The sequence below is a fragment of the Sciurus vulgaris genome (genome assembly GCF_902686455.1).
Source record: "Sciurus vulgaris genome assembly, chromosome: 2".
In the NCBI taxonomy this organism is placed as follows: Eukaryota; Metazoa; Chordata; class Mammalia; order Rodentia; family Sciuridae; genus Sciurus; species Sciurus vulgaris.
Genome location: NC_136462.1, coordinates 113,719,272 through 113,746,696, shown reverse-complemented (window position 1 = coordinate 113,746,696; position 27,425 = coordinate 113,719,272). Strand labels below are relative to the sequence as shown.

At 43.6% G+C, this 27,425-nt stretch overlaps 2 protein-coding genes and 1 pseudogene across 9 annotated transcripts in view; 1 reads left to right on the top strand and 2 right to left on the bottom strand.

Annotated features, from left to right (window-relative positions):
- Nucleotides 1-7,870: 7,870 nt before the first annotated feature.
- LCTL (lactase like) lies at nucleotides 7,871-23,649 on the top strand (the record flags this gene model as incomplete). Of its 4 annotated transcripts, none has more annotated exons than XM_079128805.1 (14): nucleotides 7,871-7,961; nucleotides 8,402-8,551; nucleotides 8,947-9,110; nucleotides 9,588-9,675; nucleotides 9,952-10,061; nucleotides 12,114-12,242; nucleotides 12,333-12,428; nucleotides 14,669-14,723; nucleotides 14,810-14,971; nucleotides 18,297-18,571; nucleotides 19,956-20,082; nucleotides 20,259-20,458; nucleotides 21,526-21,589; nucleotides 23,534-23,649. In XM_079128805.1, the coding sequence occupies exons 2-14, from the start codon at nucleotides 8,437-8,439 to the stop codon at nucleotides 23,647-23,649; spliced, it is 1,701 nt and encodes a 566-aa protein (XP_078984931.1). In that variant the 5' UTR covers nucleotides 7,871-7,961; nucleotides 8,402-8,436. The 4 variants fall into 4 exon arrangements, with proteins under 4 accessions (XP_078984931.1, XP_078984930.1, XP_078984932.1 ...); XM_079128804.1 differs by having other exon boundaries at nucleotides 7,883-7,961; nucleotides 8,380-8,551; XM_079128806.1 differs by lacking the exons at nucleotides 8,947-9,110; nucleotides 9,588-9,675 and having other exon boundaries at nucleotides 7,883-7,961; nucleotides 8,380-8,551.
- Nucleotides 18,699-19,203, bottom strand: LOC306653125 (tetratricopeptide repeat protein 9C-like; annotated as a pseudogene). Its single transcript has one exon. The product of its transcript is annotated as a tetratricopeptide repeat protein 9C-like (transcript).
- A 1-nt stretch (nucleotide 23,650) lies between the features above and the next one.
- ZWILCH (zwilch kinetochore protein) overlaps nucleotides 23,651-27,425 on the bottom strand; it is a 33,564-nt gene continuing 29,789 nt past the window's right edge. For 3 of the 4 annotated variants that reach the window (XM_079128803.1, XM_079128801.1, XM_079128802.1), the window contains 2 exons: nucleotides 25,003-25,117; nucleotides 23,651-23,787 (listed from right to left, as the gene is read on the bottom strand). In XM_079128803.1, coding sequence (XP_078984929.1) covers nucleotides 25,029-25,117 — 89 coding nt within the window. In that variant the 3' untranslated portion in view covers nucleotides 23,651-23,787; nucleotides 25,003-25,028. The remainder of the gene's footprint in view (nucleotides 23,788-25,002; nucleotides 25,118-27,425) is intronic. The other variant, XR_013762078.1, reaches the window with a different exon arrangement.

Here is a 27,425-nt window from a genome sequence, read left to right as displayed (position 1 = left end):
TTAGTTCCTTACCATGTACCCTCCGCATAAGGTAGCTCACAGCACGGCAGCTGGCTTCCCTCAGAGCCAGCAAGAGAGCAAGAAGGGAAGCCACCTGGAAGGCACACAGTGCTTTTGTAGCAGTCTTGGAAGAAACATCCCTTTATTTTTGTATTCTATCCCTTAGAAGCATGTCACTAGGTGTAGCCCATGAGCAAGGGGAGGAGCTTACACAGGGCGTGAGCTTGGGTTGGCCGGGGGCACTGAAGACCATTAGAGGCCATCCACCCTATAGTGCATGTGAAGATGGTCTTGTTAAATGAGGACATCAGGATGCAAAATTGCATACACAAAGCAAAACTACATACACAAGGGAAAAGATTGGAAGGAATGTGTTAAAGACATCCATGGTTGAAAATCAGCCAAGGTCTCAGTAACAAAGCACCTTCGTAAATTAGATCTCGTTTTCCCATACATGGATGACTTGTGCATCCTTTTCTTTATGCAATTTTTTATTCTCCAAATTAAGTAATTTCTGTCCCTGGAGGCCAAGGGACTGGGTAGGAAGGTGTCCAGACCCTGCCTCTGTCTGTCTTTGGTGCTGTCTGAGCAGTAAGAAAATCTAGATTCTCACACTGGGACAAACTCAGGAGACATATTGGAGGCAAATCCTAACCAGTCGAATCTATTGCATGTTCCCAGGTTTATTGGAGCCTGAGGAGTTAGCTTCTGGAGTGTTCCTGGGGTTGGCATTGTTTGGGGAGGATCATGATGTAGAAGGGGTGCCGAGGGGTGGAAAGATAGGAGGTGACCCAGAAAAGGGAAAGCAGCTGGCACTGGGGAAAAACATTTGGATGTTGGAGTCTCAGTCCCTGTACCTCACTCCAGCCTGTTTCTTTATCTACAGAAAGAAAAAAAAAAAAAGATAAGTAATATCACCCTTCCTCATCAGTAGGGTCAGGTGGGGTGGACTATGCACAGAAATACACTTGTAAACTGCAAGCTCTAGACCTCTTAGGAACAGATATATACACACAGGTGTGAAGTTACATGGGCGGGGATACTCACTGATATGCATGTATACTGAGTACTGAGGATTGAACCCAGGGGCACTTAACCACTGAGCCTCATCCCCAGCCCTTTTTTTTATCTTATTTAGAGACAGGGTCTCACTAAGTCGCTTAGGGCCTCCCTAAATTACTGAGGCTGGCCAAACTCAACAATCCTCCTGCCTCAGGCTCCCAAGCCACTGGGATTATAGGCATGCACTACCACACCCAGCTCATTGCAGTATTCTTTTTTTTTTTTTTTTTTTTTTCTGCCGTACTAGGAATCGAACTCAGGGCCTTGTGCTTGTGAGGCAAGCACTCTACCAGCTGAGCTATCTCCCCAGCCCTGCAGTATTCTTTATGAACACAAAGCATTGTCCAAAAAAGGTCTGTCCGTCCGTAGGGAGCTGGTTAGATCAGTTTTGAAACATCCATACAAGGGAGCCATTAAAATGAATGAGGCAGAGTCAGATTTGGTGGTGCCCATCTACAATCCCAGCTACTCAGGAGACTGAGGTAGGAGGATGGTGAGTTCATGGCCAACCTGGGCAATTTAGTGAGACCCTGTCTCAAAATTTAAAGAAAAAAAAAAAAAAGACTAGGAATGTAGCTTAGTGGCAGAGTGCTTGCCTAGCATGTGTGAGGCCCTGTTTTCAACCTCTAGTACTCAGAGAAAAATAAGAATAAGGGTGTGCTGATCCAGAAACATGTCTAACATAAACTTAAAAATGAAAAAAAAAAATACACTGCTGAACAACATTATCATATCTGTCTCCACTAATGTAGAAAATCAAGTAAAACTACCTAGTCTGTAAGATGATACCAAGGAAATTTGGTAAGGTCAGGGCAGGTAAGGACAGGGCTTTGCCACCTGTCCAAAGTGGCCCCTTGGGGAGGGGAGGTGGGGGCACAGACAAGGAGAATGAGTTATACTCTGTTTACTCCACACATTTGAGGAAGATTGCCATTTCTTTGTGATGTGAGCATATTCATGTATTTTCTGTGTGACTTTTAAAAATTTATTTTTTCAACATAGTTTTGATATCACTTTACCTTGAGTTCCAGTTTTGAAGCTTAAAAACAAACTGGGAAGCTCCAAAGCCTTCTAAATCTTTAAAATTCTGTATCCCTGGGGATTCAGAACACTTCTGTTGCTCATGGCTGTCCTGCTGTGGCCGTGGCTATTTCTCATAGACCTCTCTGTAGAGATCCTGGCTCCTTTCTTCCAAGATGGCACCTCTTCCTAAAGAGTAACTTTGTGCAGCTCTGAGGCCTGTCAGACCAGGACCCCAAGCCCCGTCCCAGGCCTACTCCCCTGCCAGGGATGATCCTTTGAGCTTGTTCTCACACCCTCCCAACAGTGGTGAAAGCAGTAAAACCCATTCCTTTGTTCAGTCATTTCTTCACTCCTTAAATGGTACTGCCCTGGGCAAAGCCACAAGGATTCAAGGATGAATAAAAACAGACAAGATTGGTGGTATGGTGAGGAGACAAACTACCTAACAGCCTCCTAAATAAAAGTGAAATTGTTCTGTGATGGATGCTTCAGAAGATGGACTAAGAAAATCTGAGGAGGATTCTTTCTCCATTTTTGCTGAAATTCTTCCCCTCTCCCCAACCCACAGACTCCTTCCCCACCTTCACAAGTTAAATCAGCTTGGCTGGGGTCTTTGACAACCGACCTCGGGGCTCTACATGAGTGGAGACGGGCAGAAAAATACAAAAAATCACCAGTGGAGGAGCTCAGTGTGGGAAGCTCTGGCCTTTTCCAGACCCCTTATCTTCATCATCCTCTTCTTTTTCACCACCATCATAGCAGGTACTGGCCTACAACCACCTCTCAAGCCACCTCCCTGTCCCCAAGCCATGGCCCTGCAGGGTTCCTGGGCAGCAGGACAGTTGCTGTGCGTGATCTTTTGGTTTCAATTGATGGTTTCGCTGCCAATGTCAGCGGCTGGACAAAAACAGGAATTCTTCATGTGTGCTCATGTCTGTGCGTGTGCAGTACACATGTGTACACACACACACACACACACACACACACAGAGGTCTGTACTGTGTGGACAGGCTGTCAATTCATTCCAGCTTTAGTGGAACAGCCTCAGTTTCACATATGTGGATCACAAACCATTGCAATGTCCTGAAAATCCAATATGATTATTTCTTTAGGAAACACTCCTTCAGTCTTGTTCCAAAAACAAGATTTGAGTACCAGCAGATAGAGTTGTATATACTTCAGTAGGATTTTTAAATAACAGACAAGGAATCAGGGAGAAAGGAGTGTCAGATGAGACACAGAAAGGCATAACTCCAGTCTCACGCACATGCTGGAAGTGGGTCACAGATGGCTCTCAGAATTCTCTGAGCAGCCGGGTAAGAGGCGAACAAGACAACATGGATTCCCACTATTGACGCTTGGGGGAAATTCCCCTAAAATCCTTAGAAAGGAGCTGCAGTGTAACAGTAGGGTTGGCAGAAAGCAAGTTCACATTCTACATCTTTTTTTTTGGGGGGGTGGGGTGCTGGGGATCGAACCCAGGGCCTTGTGCTTACAAGGCAAGCACTCTACCGACTGAGCTATCTCCCCAGCTGACATTCTACATCTTAACAGTGGTTTGGCTACATGAGTAACCGCATTTTTCAAAATTCCCAGAATAGTAAAATTCAGATTCGTGCACTTTGCTGTAATCAAGTGTTAACCTCAAAAGGAAGAAAAGCATGAGCAAATGTTAATGATAGGCCTATTGAAGTGTTAGGAAAGGATATTCTCGGTCGACTCTGAAATGCATCCAAAAAGGAAGAGTGGGTGGGTGGAGAGGAGTGGAGGGATCCAGCCACACGTGATAAACTGAGCATAGTGAAGCGCAGGCTCTGGTGGAGCAGGGGAAGCACTGCACAATTCTCCCAACCTTCCTGAGGTTTGAAGATTTTTTCCCCCTTTGGTACCAGAGATTGAACTCAGGGGCGCTTAACTACTGAGCCATATCCCCAGACCCTTTTAAAAAAATATTTTATTTAGAAACATGGTCTAAGTTACTTTAGGGTCTCACTAAGTTGCTGAGACTGGCTTTGAATTCCCCCGATCCTCCTGCCTCAGCCTCTAGAGTCGCTGGAATTACAGGTGTGTGTCACCTTGCCTGGAAAACTTAAAAAAAATAAATAAATAAATAATAATAATAATAAATCAAGGGATATGAAAAATAAGGTGGACTTGAGAGTTCACAGAAAATAGTCATAAAGGTTTTTTTGACATTTTTTATTAGTGCATTATAGTTGTACATAACGGTGGGCTTTGTCACCACATATTTGTACTGCACACAATGTAACAACGGAATTTGGCCAATATCATTTCCCAGTATTTGCCCTTTGCCTCCCTTCCCCCCACCGCTCAGTCCCTTTCCTCTACTGATCTCCCTTGGACTTTCATGAGGGCCCTCAGCACACCTTTCTTTTCCCTTTTCCTCTTTTGTGTCCACATACAAGAAAATATCAAAGTCATGAGTTCTGGGTACAGATTGAGGGCTCGAAAAACCTTCCTGTGAGATTGGTTTTCCACCTCAGTTCCTGGCTCACGGCTCCCTCCCCAGGCAGGCCAGAGAAACTAGAATTTCTCTTCCCAAGGCAGCGGGTAGAAACTCTGATAATCCTCGGGGTCTTTCTGTCTTGAAGCTGGCCGAAGGAAATTCTTCGATGCACTCTTGTTTGATGGTAGCTTATAAGACACTTCATTCCAGAGGGACCCTGCCCCACACCCAGGAGGAAGGAATGTCACTCCCAGAAGCCAAGAAGACCGAGCACAGGGGCCTTGCTGGGTGGCCAGTCTGTTAGCATCAGATCCTATTTGTCCAGTCACCTTTCTACATGGTTGTCCATGCTTCCGTCGTGTCTACACAGTGGTCTCCGTGAAACCCCAAAGGATAGGGTTCAGGAGCTTCCTGATAGCAGCAGGTTTCTGGAGGCTGTTGTCCTGAAGAGGACAAGGAAGCTGAGCACCTCTTCCTCCATACTCGCCTTCTGCATCTCTTCTGTGACTTTCGTAATGTCCTTTATAATAAATCGGTAAAGATGCTTCCCTGAGTTCTGTGAGCTGTGCAAACAAATTAGTCTAACCCAAGGAGGGGGTTGTGGGAATCCTGATATATAGCGGCCATTCAGAAGCTCAGGTAAAACAACCTGGGGCTTGTGATTGGCATCTAAAGTGAAGTGAGGTTTGGGGTGCGATGCTTAGTGGTACAGCTCTTGCCTAGAATGTGGGAGGCCCTGGGTTCAATCTCCAGTACTACAAAACAAGAAAAAGAAAAAAGACAAGTTGTCCAGAAAAGTTCAGTAGCTTGTATGCAACCACACAGCTAGCAAAGCACTGAGCTGGGTTTCCCAGTTTACTGGACTCCAGAGTCTTTGGCACTAATCATGCTCTTTTCTTCTCCCCACACTGCAAGCCCCCCATGCCCTTCCCCTTTCCTTCACACTCTCCCCAAAAGGCTCATCACAGGCAACTTGTCTTTGCTCCATCCTCGGAAGAAAGCTCAGTAGACATTCTGAGCTCTGGGCCAGAGTACTTCCAATGAACCTAGAGTTCTGCTTCTGCCACAGCACCCCAGGCCCTCCAGGATGGCTGTGCATCTCAGAGGTCTAGACCCCAGATCCTTTTCCCAGCATCCCCTGGATCCGCTTGCCTGTACACAAACACCACGACTTCCTGGTGGACTGAGCCAGCCCCACACTAGTCCCTGTGAATCCCCAGCTCCATTTCGGCATCCTCAGTCGGGGCTGTTCTCAGCTGCCTATCACAAAACTAAAACCAAAACAACCTGAAAACCTGCCCTGGCCTAGGTACTGGGAGCTCCAGGCCTCAAGCAGGGCGGGAGCAGCCACTGGAGTGTACATGTGGAAGGGGAGGGGGTGGGAGGACCACCCTGCTGTGAGGCTCACCTTCCTTCTAGCCAGAGCCAGGTTTGGAGGCCCTGGGAGGAGAACAGGGCATCAGAACTGTGAAAACTGGTTTCTACACAACCCCGAGCTGTCCCGCCAGGCCAGGCTGACCAGCCCCTTCCAACACAAACACTGGGCCTGGGCTCCTGGGCAGGGGCATTTTTCAGAGATGACATCAGTCCTTAAAGTTTTATATTTCTTGCAGACCTCAGTCCAGAGCACAGAGTGCCCGGGGCCCACTGGCTGGGGAGGCAGGCCTCACTGCAGATGGCATGCTTGGGCCTTAGTCACTCACAAGAGGTGGCCAGTAGCCCACTGGACCCTGAGGACATGGCACTGCACAATAGAAGCAAGAGGAGAGAAGATGCCAACCAAACACCTGAAGCTGCTGCTTGTGATCACCATGTCCATCACCATGGTGACCCCCTCCACTGCTTCCAGTTCCTTGTGATGCCAGCCCCTCCCCCTGAGCTTCCCAGTGTGCTGTCCACCTTCCATTTCTGCCTCATCACCCTATGCGATGTTCAGAACCACGCCCTCTCCCTGCCTCCCTTCCCCGGTAGGCCCCAAGCTGCCGGAAATGTTTGTGGAGGGAAGGACATGTGTGTTGGGGTGGGGGTGGCATGGGTAGGAAATCTAACGGGCTCTATCCCCACTGATCATCCCCCTGTCCAGTCACCTGGTTTTGCTCGGGGACTCCGCCCTGGCACCCACTCTGAGAAGCATCCCTGCATGAAGCTGCCTGGGGAACCTCCAAACTGGGGGGACACCTCAGTCCCCTCACTACAGGCTTTGCTCCTGCCCTGGGGCCGGGGCACACACCTCGGCACAGCTTGGGCCAGTCGCCAGGGCGGTGGCGCTGGAGCTCAGGCGGGCGGTGATGGAGAAGCTCGCTTTCTAGTTCCTCCGCCTCGAAAGGGGCTCTGTGCTGGAACGACCTCAGAGTGGGCCACCTCAAGGCTGGCTGGTGGTCAGGTCCAGGAAGGACCCCAACCCACAAGATGAAGCTGCTTCTCGTCGCCTGCCTGACTTTGGGAAGGATCAGCTGTTTTTAGGATGATTCTTGTGTTATTTAGATTCATCTCGCAGGATGGAGCACCAGCCCGGAGGAGCACCAGGTGGCCCAGGCAGGCAGCCCCTGCCTCCCAGGAACCTAAAGGAGGGAGCAGGAACAGACCAGCACTTAGCCCACTGACAGGGAAGCACAGGAGTGGCCAACATGGCCTAGGTGAGTGGGTCCAGGAAGGCTTCCTGGAGGAGGTGCTACCGTCCGCATGGGAGGATGAGTAGAAGGAATTTATCCCACACAGGGGTGAGACCTGCCCAGGTGAGAGAGTCACAGTAGGGACACAGCTGAGGCAGGGAGGCTGGAAATGGAGCCAGGCTGCCGCAGGAGAGGGAGGACTTGACCAAGAGGCACTGCAGGGAAGGAAGCCCTGGTGGTGGCCACCGCGTCCTGCTGACCATGTCCTGACAGGCAGCTGGTTGGATGAGTGAGTGAAGGAATGGATGACAGGTCCAAAGGGAGGAGGCCGAAGTGGAAGACTCACCTTTACTTCTACAGGGACTTTCTGTGGCAGCAGGGAGACAGACACAGGTGACAAGGTGCTGGTCCCACCCCACGCCCCACCCCAGGATGTACAGGACAAAGGTGTGCTGAAGTGGGTAATGGAAGGTGGTCCTGGAAGGGACAGGAAGACTGAGTACCATCCCAATCTCGTTGCCCCTCTACCCTGGAAGGGGCCAGCTGGATGCCCAGGGCCCAGGGCCCAGGGCCAAGGCCGCTGCTGACTCAGGCTAGCTCAGCACTCCTGTTGTCCCCTCCCCCTGGGGCTATTGAAATTCTTTGTAGGGGGTCAGGCCATAGACCACACCCCCAACCAGAGCCTTCTGCACTGTGGGCTCTGCTCTCAGGGGCAGCGCAGGCCCAGGGGTTAGTCGGAGGGAGCTCTGGCTATCAGCAGCTGTCTCTGGGGTGTTGGGAACCAAGGACAATCCTAGGTAAGCAGGCTGCACTGGCATCAGAGTGGGAGGGACTGAAGGTCCCTGACAGGTCTGAAGGTCCTGAGGAGATGACCCCCAGCCTGGGAGGGTGTCTGGTGCACATGCCGCAGTATATAGGTGGGAGGGCTGGGACTACCTCCCAGCCCAAAGCTTCCCCTAGGCAGAGGTGGTTCCTCATCAGATAGGGGCCACTCACGGAGTATGGGCTGGGTCTCCCCATGCTCCAGGGAGCCAGCATAGGGAGGGGGCTGGTTTGGGCTTTGCCCATCAGACCCAGAGCTCCCCACACCCAGCATTGTGTCCTGCTCAGTTTAACACTGAGTGGTGCCCAGCGCCCAGCTCAGCCTCTGCTGGTGGGTCCAGACAAAGCACCCCACCTCCTCCTAACCTCTTTCCCTGCTGGCCTTTGCCCCAGCCTGGCTGAACGGGCCCCATAGGTGCTTTTTCCAGGTATGGAGGAGGGTCGGGTGCCATGAAGCTGGTTCAGGCTGTCACTCTCTGTTGGGTGCTACTGCTGGTGTCCAGTCTGGGGGCCAGGAATGGCTTCCCAGAAGAGGCCTCCTTCTACTATGGAACCTTCCCACCTGGTATGTCTACTCCACTCCTCTGCCATTCTGTCCATCTGTCCATCTGTCTGTTTGGCCTGCCCACCTCTGGTAACTTGCAGAGGAGACTGGTGTTTTTACTCCTGCTGGGTAGGATGAGAAACACACCTCCATGTGATTATTCTGAAAGGAAAGTTCCTAAAAGATTTTTTTTAAATTACTAAAATACAGATAATAAATGCTAATCAGAGCTCAAATTGTGCAAAAAAATGTTTTTAATTGTTATTCCTTCCTCCCACTGCCCCACACACTCTTGCTCTCAGGGAGACAGGGATGGGGCCATGGGAGGGATCCTACCCTGAGGCCAGAGGCAGGATGTCCTGGCTCCAGGTGAGGCACTGGGTGGCCCAGGGCCCAGCAGGGGTCTCCACCTACAGGCTTCTCCTGGGGTGTGGGCAGTTCTGCCTACCAGACTGAGGGGGCCTGGGACCAGGACGGGAAAGGGCCCAGCATCTGGGACGCCTTCACACACAGCGGGAAGGGGAAGGTGCTCGGGGATGAGACAGCAGACACAGCCTGTGATGGCTACTACAAGGTCCAGGTGAGTCAGAGGCGTATGCACATGGGCCTCACTGAACCAGGGCCTCCGACCAGGTGATGGGGGCTTGAGGGCTGATGCTCTGAACCAGGGCCTCCAGTCCAAAGCCACCGGAACCTGACCCTGCCTGTGAACTTGCCTCCGGTGGAGGGGATGAGCTGGCTCTTCCTCGGCACTCACTTTCCTCTTGCACTGGCTTCTTGGGGGATCCATCACCCAAGGGCATTAGCGTCACCTGATGGAACTCCCAGAATGCCCTCAGACCCTGCACTTCGCTTGATTCTCAGCCACCCCAGCGTGGAGAGGGAGCAGGTGGCCTCGCCCCTACTGTACGAGGAGGCAGGTCCTCTCCATCCACTCAGAGCTACAGACAGGAATGGGCATTGGCCCCGGGGCTCCATGACTCCTTGCCTCCCCCTTGATCCCCACCTGGGCCCCAGGTGACCCAACCCTGTACCCATCCACACCCCATCTGCTCAGGAGGACATCGCTCTGCTGAGGGAGCTGAACGTCAACCACTACCGATTCTCCCTGTCTTGGCCCCGGCTCCTGCCCACAGGCATCCGAGGTGAGCTAGAGCAGTCTGCTCCTCAGCCCAAGTGCAGCTACACTGGCTGTGCAGGGACATCACAAAGTCCTGGGAAAGGAAACCAGCCCCGGAGCCTGGCTGTGACTGCAGCAGTCTCACAGGTCATGTGGGTCACTGGCTCCCAGGCATTTCTAAAGCACCCCTCTGAGGCTCAGGTGCCTTCAGGCCTGGGAAAAGTCACAGGGTCTGGAACACTATGCTGCAGGAGCAGGGCCAGGGCCCTCCTTGTAGAGTCCTCTTTTATTTCACTTACAGCTGAGCAGGTGAACCAGAAAGGAATCAGATTCTACAGCGATTTAATTGATGCCCTTCTGAAGAGCAACATCACCCCCATTGTGACCTTGCACCACTGGGATCTGCCACAGGTGAGGGAGGGCTGGTGCAGGTTCAGAGGGGGTTCAGTTCAGCAGGGAGGAGAGGAGTGTGCTTAGAAGACCCGGGGTGGCCAAGGTGGGACAGAACCTGGGGTCTGGACTCTGGCTTAGGACTGTAGGATTGAGTGAAGAAATCTCTCTTGGTCTTAGTCCATTTATGCCTCTGGGACAGAATACCACAGACAAGGTAACTTATAAAGAATAGAGTTGTTTCTCAGAGTTCTGGAGGCTAGGAAGTCCAAGATCAAGGTGCCCACAGATTCAGTGAGGTGAGGATCTGGTCTCTGCTTCCGAGATAGTGGCCGAATGATACATCCTTTGAGGGAGAAGACTGTACCCTCACATGGCAGAAGGTGGAAGGGCAAAAGGGATGACCTCCTTCCTTTAAGTTCTTTTATGAGGGCACCCAATCCCACGCAGGAGGAGGGAGCCCTTATGATCCAGTCACCTCCCAAAGAGCACCCGTCTTAATACTGTAGACCTGGGAACCAAGTTTCAGTATGAATTCCAGGGAACAAAAACATTCACACCATAGTCCTCACTCACATGGCTGGGAGGACCCACTGCTTTAGCTGAAGCTTATGATAAGTGAAGAGTGGATTCCAGTGTTTTCCAAAACATTTGGCATGAAAATAAAATACAATAAAAAAGCTAAAAAGAAACTTTTTCCCCCTTTTTTGTGATGCTGAGGATTGAATCTAAGACCTCATCTGCTAGACAAATGCTTCACCACTGAGCTACACCTCCAGTACAAGAAATATTTTTTGATTCAGGTTTGGTAGCATGGTGTATTTAACAAGGAAATATATATAATTTTTATGTGGAGCTGATGATCGAACCCAGTGCCTCACATGTACTAAGCAAGTGCTCTATCACTGAGCCACAACCCCAGCCCAATTTAACAAGTTTTTAAAGGCTTTTCTTCTCATTTAAGGCAGGACCACATCCCTTATATATATGACCGCTGCTCCCAGCGATACTGTGAAGTCTTGACGTGCTTTAGCAGCACCACTTCAGGGATGTGCTGGGAAGAAGGGTTTGAGCAGGAGGTGGGAGGAGAGGGTGTTCTGGCTGGAGGCTGCACGGTGTGGGGGTGGGGCACTGGGCAGGTGACTGGGTTACAGCTGGAGGAGGGGGTAGAGGAGGGAAGGTCAGAGGTTGGAGGAGTGGCTTGGGCAAGACCTGGAAGGCCTCTATTACAGAGAGCTAAGGTGATTGGGAATTGGGGCTTATTCCATGGGGTAGGGAGCTACCGGAAGTCTCCTAGCTAGGACTGTAGGGGAGGGGATAGAGCAGGCTTGAGGGAGAAAAATGGAAACCATTTTCAGCTCCTTCCTCAATCAATTGCTTTCAGTAACCTGCCCCTTGAGCTTCCCCTCAAGCCCATCAGAGACCTCTAAGTAATCACAACAGGACAAATCTTAGGAAAGCCTACTGCAGGAGCAGATGCCTTCAGCTGGGACCGGGCTCCCTGTTGAAGAAAGCAGACCCCACCTGAACATAGACTCTTGGGAGGTCTCTGACTTCTATGCAGCCTTCAAAATCCTCATCGGAGCCTGCATGTCTGGAGCCAGATCTCATTTCCTCACAATTTATATTCCAGATGCTTTTTTTCAGTATCAGACCTCTCCCTGGGCACTTTCTTTAAATATCCAATCTGTCAGGTTCCTTCAAAGCATGAAAGTCTCACTTTCTCTGCCCCTTGCCTCTTGTTTGTATGTTAGATGGCTTAAATTATTAACTCCACATTTTTTTAAAAAAAAGGTTCTGGGAATTGAACCCAGACCCCATTGCACACACTGAGTCGGTGCTCTACCACTGAGCTGCATTCCCAGCCCCTTCCCTCCACATTGAAATTGTTAATGACTCCTTACTGCCACTGTAGTCAAGGCTTCAGGCCCACCGCTCTGCATCTTTGCTCACCTCTCCCCTGAACAAGGCTCTCTAATCCTCTGTGCTCCAGTCACCCATGTTTCTCTTACCATTTAGCCAATTGGCTCCAGAAGTATCCCTCAGGGTAATGACTTCTCTCTCCCTTGGCAGCTGCTCCAGGTCAAATATGGCGGGTGGCAGAATGTTAGCATGACCAGCTACTTCAGTGACTATGCTGATCTGTGTTTTGAGGCCTTTGGGGACCGGGTGAAGCACTGGATCACTTTCAGTGATCCTCGGGTAAGAAGGGCCCCTCTCCGAGGTGGGAAGACTGGAGTGCTCCCTGCCACTTCTCACAGGTCCTGTGGTCCCTACTTGCTGTCCCCGTAGGCAATGGTCGAAAAAGGCTATGAGACGGGCCGCCATGCACCAGGCCTGAAGCTCCATGGCACTGGCATGTACAAGGCAGCACACCACATAATTAAGGTGAGGTGGGTCTTTCTGGGGTGAAGTCTGGGTTCCAGGTGGAGGGATGACTCCCAGTGCCAGGCCAGCCTGCCCCAGGGTCTGAGCCTGAACTTGATCCTTTGCTGCTAGGCTTCCACCTCAGTATACCACAGCACCTCCCATTCTGTAAGGACTTGTGGAGAGTGTGTCCTGTCATCTAGCACTCCGCTATGACTTGAGGTGCTATAAAAGGTGCTGCTAAGAGTTTAAGATCTAGCCAACTGGGTGAAGCACCTACATGTGGAAATTTGTTACCTATAGGTTCAAACTTTGTGAGGAATGGTGATGGGAGGAAAGGGGTATGTGATAGTGAGCTAAGAGCTAAAATCTTCAGTGAGTGAGAAGAAGTAACTGGAAACTGTGAAGGACAACAGTAAGAAAGGTTAGCATCTGTTGTTTAATAGCATGTACTTCAAAGAACATGGGGGTTTTGGAGGAGGAAGGACATAATTTGGAAGCATTTGAAAAGAGCAAGGCAAATACCAGTCCTCTTCTGGGCCCAAAGGTATGTGGGGTGCAAGGGAAAAATATGGCTCATGATCTTTAGGGCAGCCAGGCAGTGGTCTCGGCAAGAAAATGAAGACATTGAGAGAAGATAACTAGCTATGAGTTACAAGCTACAGGAAAGCTGCAAGAAGGTGAGGGAGGAAATAGGTCACGTGGACATGGCTTCAAATACAGGCGATGACGCCTGGGGGAAAAGGGATTCAAGGAGTGATAAGATAGGCCCTATGGACACTTTGAAGGAGGTAGGTGTGTTAGTCAGCTTTTTGTCACTGTGACAAAATACCTGACAAGAACAACTTAGAGAAGAAAAATTTATTTGGGCTCATGGTTTCAGAGGTCTCAGTTTGTGGTCAGCCAATCCATTGCTCTGGGCCTGAGGTGAGGAAAACATCATGGTGGAGGAGCAGTGGCAGAGGAAAGCTGCTCAGCACATGACAGCAGGAGGGGTGGGGGAAGAGGGGAGAGGAGAGCCAGAGCAACAAGCCAGAGGGACAAGATAAAATCCCCTAGCCATACCTTCCCTGCCTACCATCACTAATGCACCAAGTGAATGAATCCTGATGGTTAGTCTTGTAACCTAGTCATTTCACCTCTGAACATTGCTTCATTACCTAACATTAATTTTTTTTGGGGGGGTCACTTCATATCCAAACCATAACAGTAGACAATTTGTTCAAGCTGGAAGGCAAGGAACCACTGTGTGACACATCAGATTCTCAAAGTCATATCAGGAAGGGTACTCTCTCATAAGAAATCAGAATCACACTTGGTTTATGATCTCTTACACTGAATATTTAAAGGGCTCTGCAGACATCTTTGATAACAAACAAGGAGATCACTCATCAGGCCTTCTTATCTATAAAAGATAGTCAGCTGAATAGAAGTGATTCTAATATTGTTTTTGAGATGAGCCATGTCATTGGACGATTCTATGGTTCATTGCTTTCTAGTTAGTTATTGCTGGCTGGTGAAATATAGGGAAAGAAGACTGATAATGGTTCTCTGGGAGTAACAGGAAACGTCCCCAACTTTGTAACCTTGAGATATTCAGTTATTTAAGTCAGTGCTCCTCAAACTTCCAGGTTGGAATCACCTGGAAGCCTTAATAAAACAGTTTGCTGGGCCCCACTCCTAGATCTTCTGATTCAGTAAGTCTGGGTGAGGGCCCAGGAATTTGCATTTCTATCAAATTTCCAGGGGATGCTGAAGCTCTTGGTCCAGAATTTAAGAACCACTCTTCCAGATAACCTTTCTTCTCTCTTGGATGCTGAACTAGCCCTTGAAATAGACTTTATAGCAGATCACAGGGTCACTGGTAGAGAATATGGAGAGAAAGCTGGATGCACATTTCAGGTTCCATTTCCTGATTGTTCCCTGCGGCATTTTCCTAATTGCAGAGCACCTATACAGCCTGGTTGTAATAGACAAACGGGAACAAAACAAGGAACTTGAGCAAAAATCTTAAGAAACAATAAATGACAACACAAAGTGGTTTATGCCACATTTAGACCAATTTTTCTCTACAAAGAAATTAAATGCCTCTGGAGGTCAGAAGGAGACTGTGAAATGGGATAGTCAGGGCTAGATTTAGAAAAATAGTAGGTCTTCAACTGGATTTTTGGAGTTTGGAAGGACAGAAAGGCCACCCCAGATTGAAAGGGGAGAAGAAATAGATGAGTCAGGCACCCATGGTGAATTCCTGCTCCTTTCAGGCCCATGCCCACGCCTGGCATTCTTACAGGAAGAAGTGGCGCAGCAAGCAGCAAGGTGAGCTGGAACCCACACACATGCTCAAACACAGGTGCCGAGAGGAGCTATGTCATGCCTACTTACTACCCACCTTTTCTTTTAAGGCCTGGTGGGGATTTCACTGAATTGTGATTGGGGGGAACCCGTGGACATCAGTAACCCCAAGGATGTAGAGGCTGCTGAGAGATACTTACAATTCTGCCTGGGCTGGTTTGCCAACCCCATTTATGCTGGTGACTACCCTGAAGTCATGAAAGACCAAATTGGTGAGCTAAGTCATGTTTTCATATTTTTGTTTATTTTTTTAACTGATAAGAAACAAATACTATACATATTAGGTACCATGTGATGTTCAAATATGTGTATATATTGTGCAATGTATAAATCAGGTTAAATTATATCTACTGCCTCAAACACCTATCATTTCTAGGGCTGGGGATGTAGCCCAGTGGTAGAGCACTTACCTAGCATGCACAAGGCCCTGGCTTAGATCCCTGGCTTCTCAAGAAAAAAAAAAAAAAAAAAAAAAAAACCAAACATTTGTGGTGAAAACTTACAAACTCCTTTCTAGCTTTTTGAAAAGTATAGTATGTCCTGGGTGGTGCATACCTGTCATCCTAGTGATTTGGGAGGCTGAGGCAGAAGGATCACAAGTTCAAGGTCTGCCTGGGCAACTTAGTGAAGTCCTGTCTCAAAATAAAAAGGGCTGGGGATTTAACTCAGTGGTATAGTGTTCCTGGTTTCAATCCCCAGTACTGGGGGGGATAAAAGTACATTATTGTTGTCTATAGTCATCCTACTGTGCGAGAATACCCCAGAACTTCTTACTCCTATTCAACTGCAACAGTACCCCTTGAGCAACCTCTCCCTACCCAACCTCATCCGATCCTCCACCAGTCTTTGGTAACCATCATTTACTCTCAACTTCTGTTTTTTATACTCAACATTTGAGTGAGATCAAGTAGTATTCATCTTTCTGTGCCTGATTTATCTTACCTAAGGATCTCTAGTTCCACCCATGTTGTTGGCACCAAGTTACACGCAAACCTCAGGAACTACAGCAATGGTTATTGAGCCCAAGTGAAATGAGTAGAAAGCAGGGAATAAAAGAGGTCCTGGACTTGGGCAAGGCACTCAAAGGATAACCCAGGCCCCAAAGTTGTAACTAATTGAGGGCTGGAAAGTAGCAGGGTGGGATGGGGGAACTTCACATAAATCCCCAGACCTGGAATTGAGAATTCAGAACAAAGGAATAAACCATGTCAGTTCTTTGGGCTGCCTCTGCTGTTATGCTGTCCTGTCTCCTCTGCCTGCCCCACTCCATGGCAACTTCATTGGTAGGTGAGGGTCCTCAAATATCCAGTCGGCAGGTATAGGTTCCACTGTTGGTTCTTTGTGCTGCTTGAGAAACACTTTCAAAGCTCTGGTTTCCAAAAGGTCAGGGAAGCAAATGCAGACAAGTAGAGCTTACAGAGCTTTATCAGTTTGGAAGCTTTTCTTTTTGTGTGGTGCTGGGGATAGAAACCAAGGCCTTGTGCATGGTAAGCGCTCTACATCCCCAGTACTCAATTTGGAAGCTTTAACTTCCCACATAACAGTCAATTCCAGCTAAAAATGGCTTGAAAAGTAGGGAATTTATTATCTCACCCTGGAAAATGAAGAAATTAGACAAAATAATTTCAAAATCTTTTGTCAATAACTAGTGCTGTGATACTTTATATACATACACTCAAACTCTTGAGATTTATTTCAAGGAAAAAAGCCCTCATGGCCAGTGCCCGTGTTCCTGCAGGCACACCCTATCACTCACACTGTGCGTTTGCTCTCTCAGGACCCTGAGAGGCCACTGTGGGTGCTCCAAGAGGATTGCACTAAAAAGCCAAGTAGGTTGTTATAGAGCAGTATTTGGGTTTAAGGTCAATAATTCCAAACCCCACCAATTTCAATTTTGTAATGATTCAAGTGGGAACAGGGCTGGACTTTTCCTTTGTACAATGTGGACAGAAGAACCCTGTAGGCAGTTAATATTTTTTTAGCATTATACCTGAAATCTTGTTTGCAAATTACTTTCAGGCCTCTGAGAATCACCTCTGGTTGGGCTGAGGATGTGGCTTAGTGGTAGTGTCTTGCCTGGCATGCATGAAGCCCTGGATTAAACTCAGCACCACGCCCCCCCCCCCAAAAAAAAAAAAAAAAAAGAGAAAGAAAAAAGAATCACCTTAAGAACTTAATAAACATGAACGAAAGTAAAAAAATAACTAGACTAGTGCAGTCTGACAGAGCTCTGTGATGATGGATGTGTTCTCCATCTGTGAAGGACATGCCTACAGCTGCAGGTGCCTGTTTGAACTTGAGTAAAATAAAAATCATTCGTTAGTGTGACTGAATCTAACCATATTTTAATAGACACATGTAGCAAGTAGCTAAAATATTAGGATAGGAACAACACGTTGTAGTTTTTTTCATGTTACTAAATATAACTGAAAGTAATAAAGTAACACTGATATTTTAAAGGTATTTAATAATACAAACTTTTCATTCATTTAATCTAAACCAATAGCCTCTTTGGAAATGATTTTATGGTCAGATTGTAGATCAACTAATAAAAATGTTGCTTTTCTTTATTCATGTATTTTTAAGAATTTTGCAAAGGTTACAGGACATGTTTTATATTTTTTGTCAAGCACACACACACAAATACAAAGTGAAAATCAAGCCTCCCTCCTTCATCCTCCCAGAAGGAAGTACACTTCCAGAGATGGACTGGGCCTGTGTGAGTTGTTTATCCAATGTATGTAGTTACTAGTACAAGCAACACTGTGCATTTTTTTGTCACTTAAACATATCTATTGCCAATCTTTTCATGTTAATATATAAAGTGCTGCCTCATTCATTTGATGGCTGCATAATGTTGTACTGATGGATATTTCATTGAAATTGGTTTTCCCTCTCTCTCCTTCCCTGCTTTTTTTGTGGTGCCAGGCATGGAATCTCGTGCATGGCAGGCAAACACTCCACCACTAAGTCCTCCCAGTTATTTCCAATCTTTTGCTACTCAATCTATAATGAAGATCCTTGTACATACATCCTTTTTACAAGTGTGAGTAAAATATAGGATAAATAGTTTTGGGTCTGCCTAGTGAAAGAACATAGATGTTTACAATCCTGAAAGTAGGACAGAATTGCCCAATGCAAAGGTTGTCACAGTTCATACTACGAACTGCAACATGTGAACATGTCCATGTCCACCCCATACCACCACTGGCCTTCCAGAGGTCAAAGTTACCAATTTTTGATGTAAGGAAAAATACAGGAATCCAACTCTACATTTTTCCAGGTGGCTACCCAGTTGTCCACATACCACTTACTAAGTAATCCATGAAACTATTCCTTTTAGGCAATAAAAATTTTACATTCCTTTGGATAGTATTATGTTAAGATTCCAGCTTGGAAGGCAAAGGTTATATTTTTCCATGCAGACGAATCCTGAAGTCCAGCTTTTATATCAACATGCCAGTATCATTGTGGTACATAAAAATAAAATGATTGTGAGAATGTAAGACTTCGTTAAATTTTGTTTTCTCTCAACAGGAAGAAAGAGTGCAGAGCAAGGCCTGGACATGTCCAGGTTACCAATGTTCTCCCTGCAGGAGAAGAGCTACATTAAAGGCACATCTGATTTCCTCGGATTAGGTCATTTTACTACGAGATACATCACTGAAAGGAACTACCCCTCCCGCCAGGGACCCAGCTACCAGAATGACCGTGACTTAGTAGAACTTGTTGACCCAAACTGGCCAGATCTGGGGTCTAACTGGCTCTATTCTGTGCCATGGGGATTTAGGAGGCTCCTCAATTTTGCTCAGGTGCTTATATTAAGCTCTATAAAGGACTTTTAGACCTGACTACATGTGAAAATTAATAAATTCAGTTACCCATACTTCATAGGCTACTAAATATAGGCCTTGCAGATCAATGTCTTCTATGAATAACCACTTGAACATATGTAATTTTGCTAACCATAACATATTGAAAGTTATACAAATATACAGTGGATAGAAAAAAAAAAAAGACACAGATGGTCTAAGTAGCAAAGAGTTTGTGCAGAATTGGAAACAAAACAGAAATCCACCTGGGTCAGAGGTATATGGTTAATTTCTCTTGGTCAGGCTCAGGTTTCCCCTTGATGGGTCTTTAATGGTTCACCTAAGTTCAAGTGAAGGATCATCATTCTTATTTGTTAACCAAACATGCCCAGGTACAGTTGCTTCTTTCCTATGGTAGCTGCTGAATTCTGATTGCATTAGCTGGAGGTATCTCTGGACATTGGCATCTTTAGGCTGCCTATTGACAGCAGCCAGGAGGTAATGCCATCTGGTCATAGACTACAGATGGAAGAAACCTACCTGGCCCCATACAAGGCCTTTGCATTATCAGGCTGTTGTTCCAGGACTTTCTGACAGTATTCTCTCACTCACTCATAGTTCACTGGCTCCATCTGAAGGAGACAGGCAGCTAGATTGTTGTAGCAGTCTGTCTGGGTGGTGTGCAGGTGTGAGAGCTGGGACCTGAGGTCCTAGATTAAGTATTGGGAAAGGAAAACTTGGATTCAGACCCCGAAGCTGAAGCAGAGCTCAATGGTACCTACTCACTGCATCACAGTACTTCACTTCCCAATAGCGCTGGTTCCCTTCCTCCTTGTACAGCTGAGCCTCCTGCAGGCGCTTCTCCAGAACTCTTGGTGGCTCACTGCTCTGGTGGAATTGGGAAATGAAAGAGCACTGAAGCTCTGGGCTTGGGATCAAAACAATTGATTCTGGTAGTCAACTTAGGAAAGCAGACAGTTACTCTTCTCTAGGACAGCACCTGGGAGGGAAGCTTTGCTTGTTTCTACTCACACACACACCACCTCTCTGCAGTCTTTTTTGAACGTATATAATTTTAGCTAAAAATTCTTATCCCACATTTAGGTGTTTGGTTGCCCTTCTCACCTGAAATGGAATATGTAGGACGAACAAGAACAATGCCAATTTATTGAGAAATATATTCTTTTACATAAACGTGCCTCTTGCCTACACTCATCTCTAAATAAACGTGTTAAATGATACTTAGTACATACTAAGACATACTTGATTAGACTCTGGTAACCTTCAATACGTGTTGCTATAATAGCATCACATCCAGAAATCCACCTGTAAGTCAGAATGTAAGTCAGAATTTTTAAGATATGTTACTCTGACTCACTTGCAGACTCAATATGGCGATCCTCCCATATATGTGACAGAAAATGGAGCATCTCAAAAAGAACACTGTACCCAATTATGTGATGAGTGGAGAATTCAGTATCTTAAAGGATATATAAATGAAATGCTAAAAGGTGAGATACAAACCAAAAATGTCTTCACATATCTTTCTATGCACCTTAAGCAAAATTTGGTAACATACATGATTAACTTGTCTCTAAATCTCATGAAAACATTTTAATATTATCTTCATAATATAATTTTTTAAGTAAATGAAATATATTAAAAGTGGAATACAATGTCTTTGCAGCTATAAAAGATGGTGCTAATATAAAAGGGTATACTTCCTGGTCTCTGTTGGATAAGTTTGAATGGGATAAAGGATACGCAGATAGATATGGATTCTACTATGTTGAGTTTAATGTCAGAAATAAGCCTCGATATCCTAAGGCTTCAGTTCAATATTACAAGAAGATTATTACTGCCAATGGGTTTCCCAGTCCAAGAGAGGTAAGATTAATTATTTGTTCTGGGTTTAGACAAGCTAAGCACTGGGATGCAGTTTGGCAAGAACCTCCCCTCTTTCTTCCAAAGAGGACAGGGGTATGCAGCATGGCTCTGTCTTTTCTTCCTCCCCACCACCTCTTTGCTCTTTTGCTCAGAACAGAGGAAGCACACCTCAAAATTCAATTCATAACACAAAGCATTAAGGACATGATTTGAGGTTATACATGCGTTCCATATGCTCTAATAGGAATAGGTAAAGTCAATGAAGACTTCTATTTAAATGTTGTATCTTAATGCAAATAAACACTATGTACCTTCAACATATGTAAAAACAGTGAAGTAAATGTATAATGGCCACATTATTTTCATTTTTTTCCCATCAAATATGAGAAACATACTGGCTCCAAAATGAGATTAAAAGATAATCAAACTTTATAATCTTTTAAAACCTACCAAATATTTTCAATAAGCTACAGTTTTTTCCCCCAGTAGCTCTCTATTCTATGTTGATGCACCTATTTGCGGGGAATATAAATGATAATTAAAAATTCTTTGAAGATGAGCCCAGTGGGACTAAAAATGGAGATGGTGACTGACAGCTACAAGGCATTTTCTAGTTTTATATTATTAAAAAGAGACTCTGGGCATGATGGTGTATGCCTATAATCCCAGCTTACTTGGGGGGAGGCTGACACAGGAGGATTGTGAGTTCAAGGCCAGCCTTGGTAACTTAGTGAGACCCTGCCTCAAACTAAAAATTATTAAAAGAACTAGGGACTAGGGATGTAGCTCAGTGAGAGTGCCTCTGGGTTCAATTCCCAGTACCAAACAAACAAACAAATAAAAATAAATAAAAAGAAAAGGAAAAAAAAAGCACTAGATTATATACTCCTTAAAAATAAGTCTATTTTTTGATTTCCTATGATGCACATAGATGTGCAATAGATATTAACTAATTTAAACTACAAGTGGATTTTTAAAATATTTTTACCCCACATTTATTCTGCAAATAATTTCAAACAGCAAAAAGTTAGTCTAAGACATTACTTACCAAGTGGAATTTTTTTCAGGTAGAAAGTTGGCACCTTGAAGCCTTGGAAACTTGCTCTATAAACAACCAGTTACTTGCTGCAGGTGAGTGTATTTTAATTCTTTTCTTTGATAATTAAATTATATAGTTACACATATAATGACATTACCAAAATCTCAAAATGTAGATCTACCTGAAGTCAACCTTCCAAAACCACTTATGATTAAAAATGGATTTCTTTACTTTGAAGCAATGTCAAATTTCTATTTTAGAAGCATTATAAATTAAAAAAAACCCTACCATTAAAGAGTAATGTTTCAACCACTGAAATTTTATTCTTTCTGAACCACACTGTAATTTTATATACCTATCATTTTTGTTACATGTTTATAGAAGGAAGGGAAAAGTTAACCATTATACCAAAGGGAATGAAGAAAAGGTCAAGAATACTCTAGCTCTTATATTCACTCATTCAGGAAATAATTATTAATCATTCACTATTAACTATAAGTTATTTTAAGACCTGGGGATACAGCAATGATTACAACTAGGTCCCTACCTTCACAGAAGGCATCATTTCTTATGAAATGGTATCTGAAAGGATCAGAACTGTAAAATAACCAACATGCAACTATATATCAAGAAATGCCAACACACATCACCTCTTTGAATTTTATTTCTCTCCATAAGGCAATCAGAGAAATATACTTTGTTTTACTAAACTCATTTTTTCCTCCCCATACTGGGGATTAAACACAGCAGTGCTTTACCACTGAGCTACCTCCCCAGCCCTTTTTATTTTGAGACAAGGTCTCACTTAATTGTGATACTCCTGCCTCAGCCCCCCAAGTTGCTGGATTACAGCAACTTGTGTATGCCACTACGCCCAGCAATAAACTTATCTTTAATGTGGTATTCAAAGTAGAAAGTACTAAAGCAAACTCTTCCAATCCCACATTTTAAAGAGCCAGTATACCACTACATACCAACCTCCCCATATCTAAATAACAAGACAATACTAATTATGTATACTCCACTAAACTAAAACAATGTATTCATAACACAGAATTTACTTAGAAGCCCATGACCTCTATAAGAACAGGGCTTGTGCTTTATTTATCTTAGTAATTAGAATGCCCAACTTACAACTTAAAAGAGGGTATTACAGAAATGTCCACTACTACATTAAAGCACAGGAAACAGGCTTATCATTTAACTCTTGAAGATCAAACTATGCAAGAATCAGCATAAGATATTTTAACAGAAATTCCCATACCTCTTAAGATACATAATAACTTCCTTGAAAGGTTGGAAAGGTATCCCCAGGATTTTTCTTTCACAAGTCCCCCCAGTAAAAAATTGAGAACTATGAAATATGGCTGTAATAATCTTGAGAAATACATGGTAAGCATTAAGTAATGACACATTTATACTTTATTACAGTATAATACTTTTGGAGCTTCGTATTTCACAGAGAATCTTCAGGATGGTCCTCTTTTTTTCTGCTTTGAAGGTTTATGATCATGTCTATTTTCTGGACCTGTGGTTTACCTTTCCCCCCACTCTTTTTGGTTTATGCTGGAATTTAAGAATTAGAAAATAAAAATGAGCATAAATAAAATAAAAATTACCTATAATCTCACCTCCCCCCAAAGTCAGCATTAATAGTTTGCTATATATTATGCACATACTTTTGTTTTACAAAAAGATCATAGTGTACAGTTTTGTGACTTGATTTTTTTCATTTTTAAATTTGTAGAAGAATCAAATTTAAGCATTCCCATATTTTCTGAAATATTTTACAGACTGTCATGTAACTTTTTTTGTATGTGTGGTGCTCGGGATTAAACCCAGGGCCTTATGCATGCTACACAAGTACCCTACCACTGAGCCACATCTCCAACCCCCTAATTTTTAAATAACATTTAATTTACTAAGTTTCCTTTTCTAGAAAATGAGAATTAGAAAATTTGATGTCATTTATCAAGTTTTTCCAATATGATTTTAGGATGCAGCTCACATGGTGGTTGTTCTCTGTACTGTTTCAGAGCCTTTGCTCAGTCACATGCACATGGTCTCGGAGATTGTGGTCCCCACGGTCTGCACCCTCTGCACACTCATCGCTGCCCTGCTACTAATGCTACTTCTCAAGAGCCAGAGCTGAGACAAGATCACCAATTTTGGAGCTTCGTATTTCACAGAGAATCTTCAGGATGGTCCTCTTTTCTGCTTTGAAAGTTTATGATCATGTCTATTTTCTGGACGTGTGATTTACCTTTTCCCCCACTCTTTTTGGTTTATGCTGGAATTTAAGAATTAGAAAATAAAAATGAGCATAAATAAAATAAAAATTACCTATAATCTCACCTCCCCCCAAAGTTAGCATTGATAGTTTGCTGTATATTATGCACATACTTTTGTTTTACAAAAAGATCATAGTGTACAGTTTTGTGACTTGATTTTTTTCATTTTTAAATTTGTCTAGAAATATTACTTCAATGTACAAATGTCTGCCATCTCAGCATGGTCCTATGTAATGGATAGCACCACTCTACACACAGTGATCCTTTTAGGTTGTAGATCTATTATCCAACCAGGAAAAAGCATTAGGTGGGCACCCAGTAAATGTATGAGCACATACACTTAATGGAGATAAATTTCTTATACTAGGTTCAATTATTTTAGCTAATAAGATACTCCAAAGAAATGTTACAGAATATAAAAAATATATTAAACATTTACTTAACTGTTAAATAACAAGGTATATTTTTTAGAAATTAAGGTTCACTATATTCTTAACTATACTAAAATTAATCTCCATTTATTTGGGGACAAAACATGGCTTAAGACTGATAAATACAATGCCTGACATTTTATTCATTATTTGATTCCCCTTAATTTTGTTCCTGAAACACAAAGTAAGATAGCAAAAAATGTTATTCCATAAATTTTTTTGGTTAATATTATCTGAAATCAAAAGATTTTTAAAAGGGTGTTTATGTCTGGGGCTTAGTCTGACAGCTTGGGCTGATATAAACTGTTTTTAACAAAACTGCTTTCATTATCAAATGCTATGTTTATTCAGGATTTTTCCCTCTCAGTGGTTTTGAAATTCAATTCTTTCTACTATACAGATTTTTTTTTAATTTGTTTTAGTTGTAGATGGACACAATACCTTTATTTTATTTACTTACATTTTTTTTAAGTGGCCTGAGGCTGGAATCCAGTGCCTCACACATGCTAGGCAATCGCTCTACCACTGAGCTACAATTGCAGCTGTACTATACAGATTTAAAATGCAAAAACATTACAACTCCAAAAGAAAAAAATTTTTTCATTTCCATGGTTTTAGGATTAAACTGACCTATTGACTATAGAAAGTAGAAAGGAAGTAACATCTGGTAAACCTTTATGATAAATGATCCACACACCTAATGTATTAAATCAACATTTACAATGTAGAAATAACTAAAAGGTAACAATGTATTTGAAGAGAACAAAAAGTGAACTTAAATACCTTATGGAGGACCTCCTCAGCACACTTCACTTGAAATGCACCAGGCTGCATGTAACCATGTTAGTAAAGGATATCCTTTCTTCCAGGCTACCATTTAGTGTTAATTCAGAAAAATCTGTAACCAGAAAGACAGGAAGATCAAATTGCTTAACACCTTTCTGATTTTTCTACACTGACTTTTGTAACAGCACAATAATCAAGAAGTTGACTGAATGGCATGTATCTTCTACTTTAAGAGAATCTATTAGATAAAACTTGGCCAAAACTCTGACATTGTCAGCCAGGACAATTCATTTAAGTATTAACCCTCTTGATGTATTTAAAATGTGATTGAACAATCTAAAATTTAAAGCAGATTTTGAGAAAAACAGTATTTTTCATTTGGGAATCTGCTTTATTTCTTGTGCCACATAAACTAAAGTTAAATTGTCTTTTTCCCATCTAACATATATTTCAAAAAAGAAATACTTAGGATTTGTAGTCTTAGAGCTAGATATATATCCATTTTATTCTTCGTCAGACTGTCATATTTTAAAAAATTTAAAAAGTCTAACATTTACATAGGATTAGGTCCACTTCCTTGTAGAGCAATATTTTAGTTTTCAATTTTCGCCATTATCTGTTATTACTTACGAGCACCCGCTGGGTGGGCAGCACTCTATTAGACACCATTTTTCTACACCATTAACTCCAAATCATCATTCTCTATTCTCATGGCAGCTGAAAGTGTATTCTTTTCTCTTAAGTAACCTACTTTTGATGTGAGCTGTTCTACTTGGACCATAATACCCATTAGGTATCTTAAAAAACTAGTTTTTGACTTAAGTGAAGTTCAATGCAATACAAAAATCTAACTTCTTAAAATATTTTCTCTAACAAAAAATAAATCATTATTGAGCTTTATGTTTACAACTGGGGCTTTGTTTGAATAGCTCACAACTTACAAAAGAAGTCCTTCTTCAAGAATGTATCTTGTTTTGGCCCCAAAGTCACTGAATAATTTCTAAACACTTTCAGAATATAGGATAGTGAGAAGAGATTATAAAGTTTAAGCCAAAATTGAGTACATTTTCAAGCACACAAAATATATAATTTCATAAGAATTCTTTATTCTGATAAAAGGAGTCACTGGACCCATGCATTAGCAAATTGTTTTAACATGCAAAATAACCTTCACCTTTTTTTGAGGTGACTTGTGTCAAAAAGATTCTAAAAGACATGTTCAGTATACTTTGCTTATTCAGCATCATTGGAAAACAGGTGTTTCACCTTGCATGAATTTTCTAAGTTTTAAAATGGCACTTTTCACAACTATATCACATATCACATAATCCATGTCTTCAAAACTTTCTTCTAAATCATAAAAGTCATACATGTTTTCTTCTTCAAAATGAAAGATATAGTTAAAATGTTTAAGTGAGTGGTTTTCAACCTTAGATCTACCTGGAGAACTTTGCAAATTATTGATGTCAAGGCTCTCCCACCAGAAATTCTGATTTACTTGGTTGGAGCAATAGTACTTTAATAGTTCCCTAGACGACTGTTAAGGACCACCTCTGCCATCACCATTCCACAACTCTGGGCTCACATTTGGTTCTAGACCTCTTTGTATGTCCCAGCCTGTGTTTTTGGTACAATAAGTAAAACTTATTAGCATTGTTCAAAGGTCTGTCTGTACATGTCTGGTGTCTGATTACATGTGTGGAATATTTTGCCTAATGGAACTGCTAGGCTAAAGCACGTGCTCTTTTACAATTCTAGTGGATATCACCCTCTAGAGGCTGTACAATTTTACACTCAAACTGGCAAAGTGTGTGGTTGATTGCCTACTACCTCACACCCATACCATCACAGTGACACTAAAGTTTTTGATCTTTGTTATTCTAACCAGGTAAAAAATGGTTATCTACATAAATTTGCATTTCTTTTTTTTAATGTGTAGGGCTGAACACCTTTTATTTATTTTTTTAATTTTAATTTTTTACTGTGCTAGGCATTGAACTCTACCACTCTCAAGGCAAGCACTCTACACAGACCTACATCCCCAGCCCAAGCACTTTTTTTTTTGGGGTGGTGGGGATCGAACCCAGGGTCTTGTGCTTACAGGGCAAGCACTCTACCGACTGAGCTATCTCCCCAGCCCCTCCAAGCACTTTTTAAGAAACATTCAAATTTCCATTTTGATAAACTGTTCATATTATTTGCCCATTTTTCTACTAAGTTATTTTTTATGACTTGAAAGGTTTTTTTTTTTTTTTTTTTTTTTTTTTTTTTTATTGTAGAGAATGTAGCTCCTTTTCTGAACATGGGCCATAAATTTCTTTTCCTAGTTTGTCATCTGTCCATTATTTTTGCCTCTGGCATTTTTTGCCATGCAGAAAATTTTCTATTTTTAAAATTGACTTTCAATCTTTTAAAGTGCC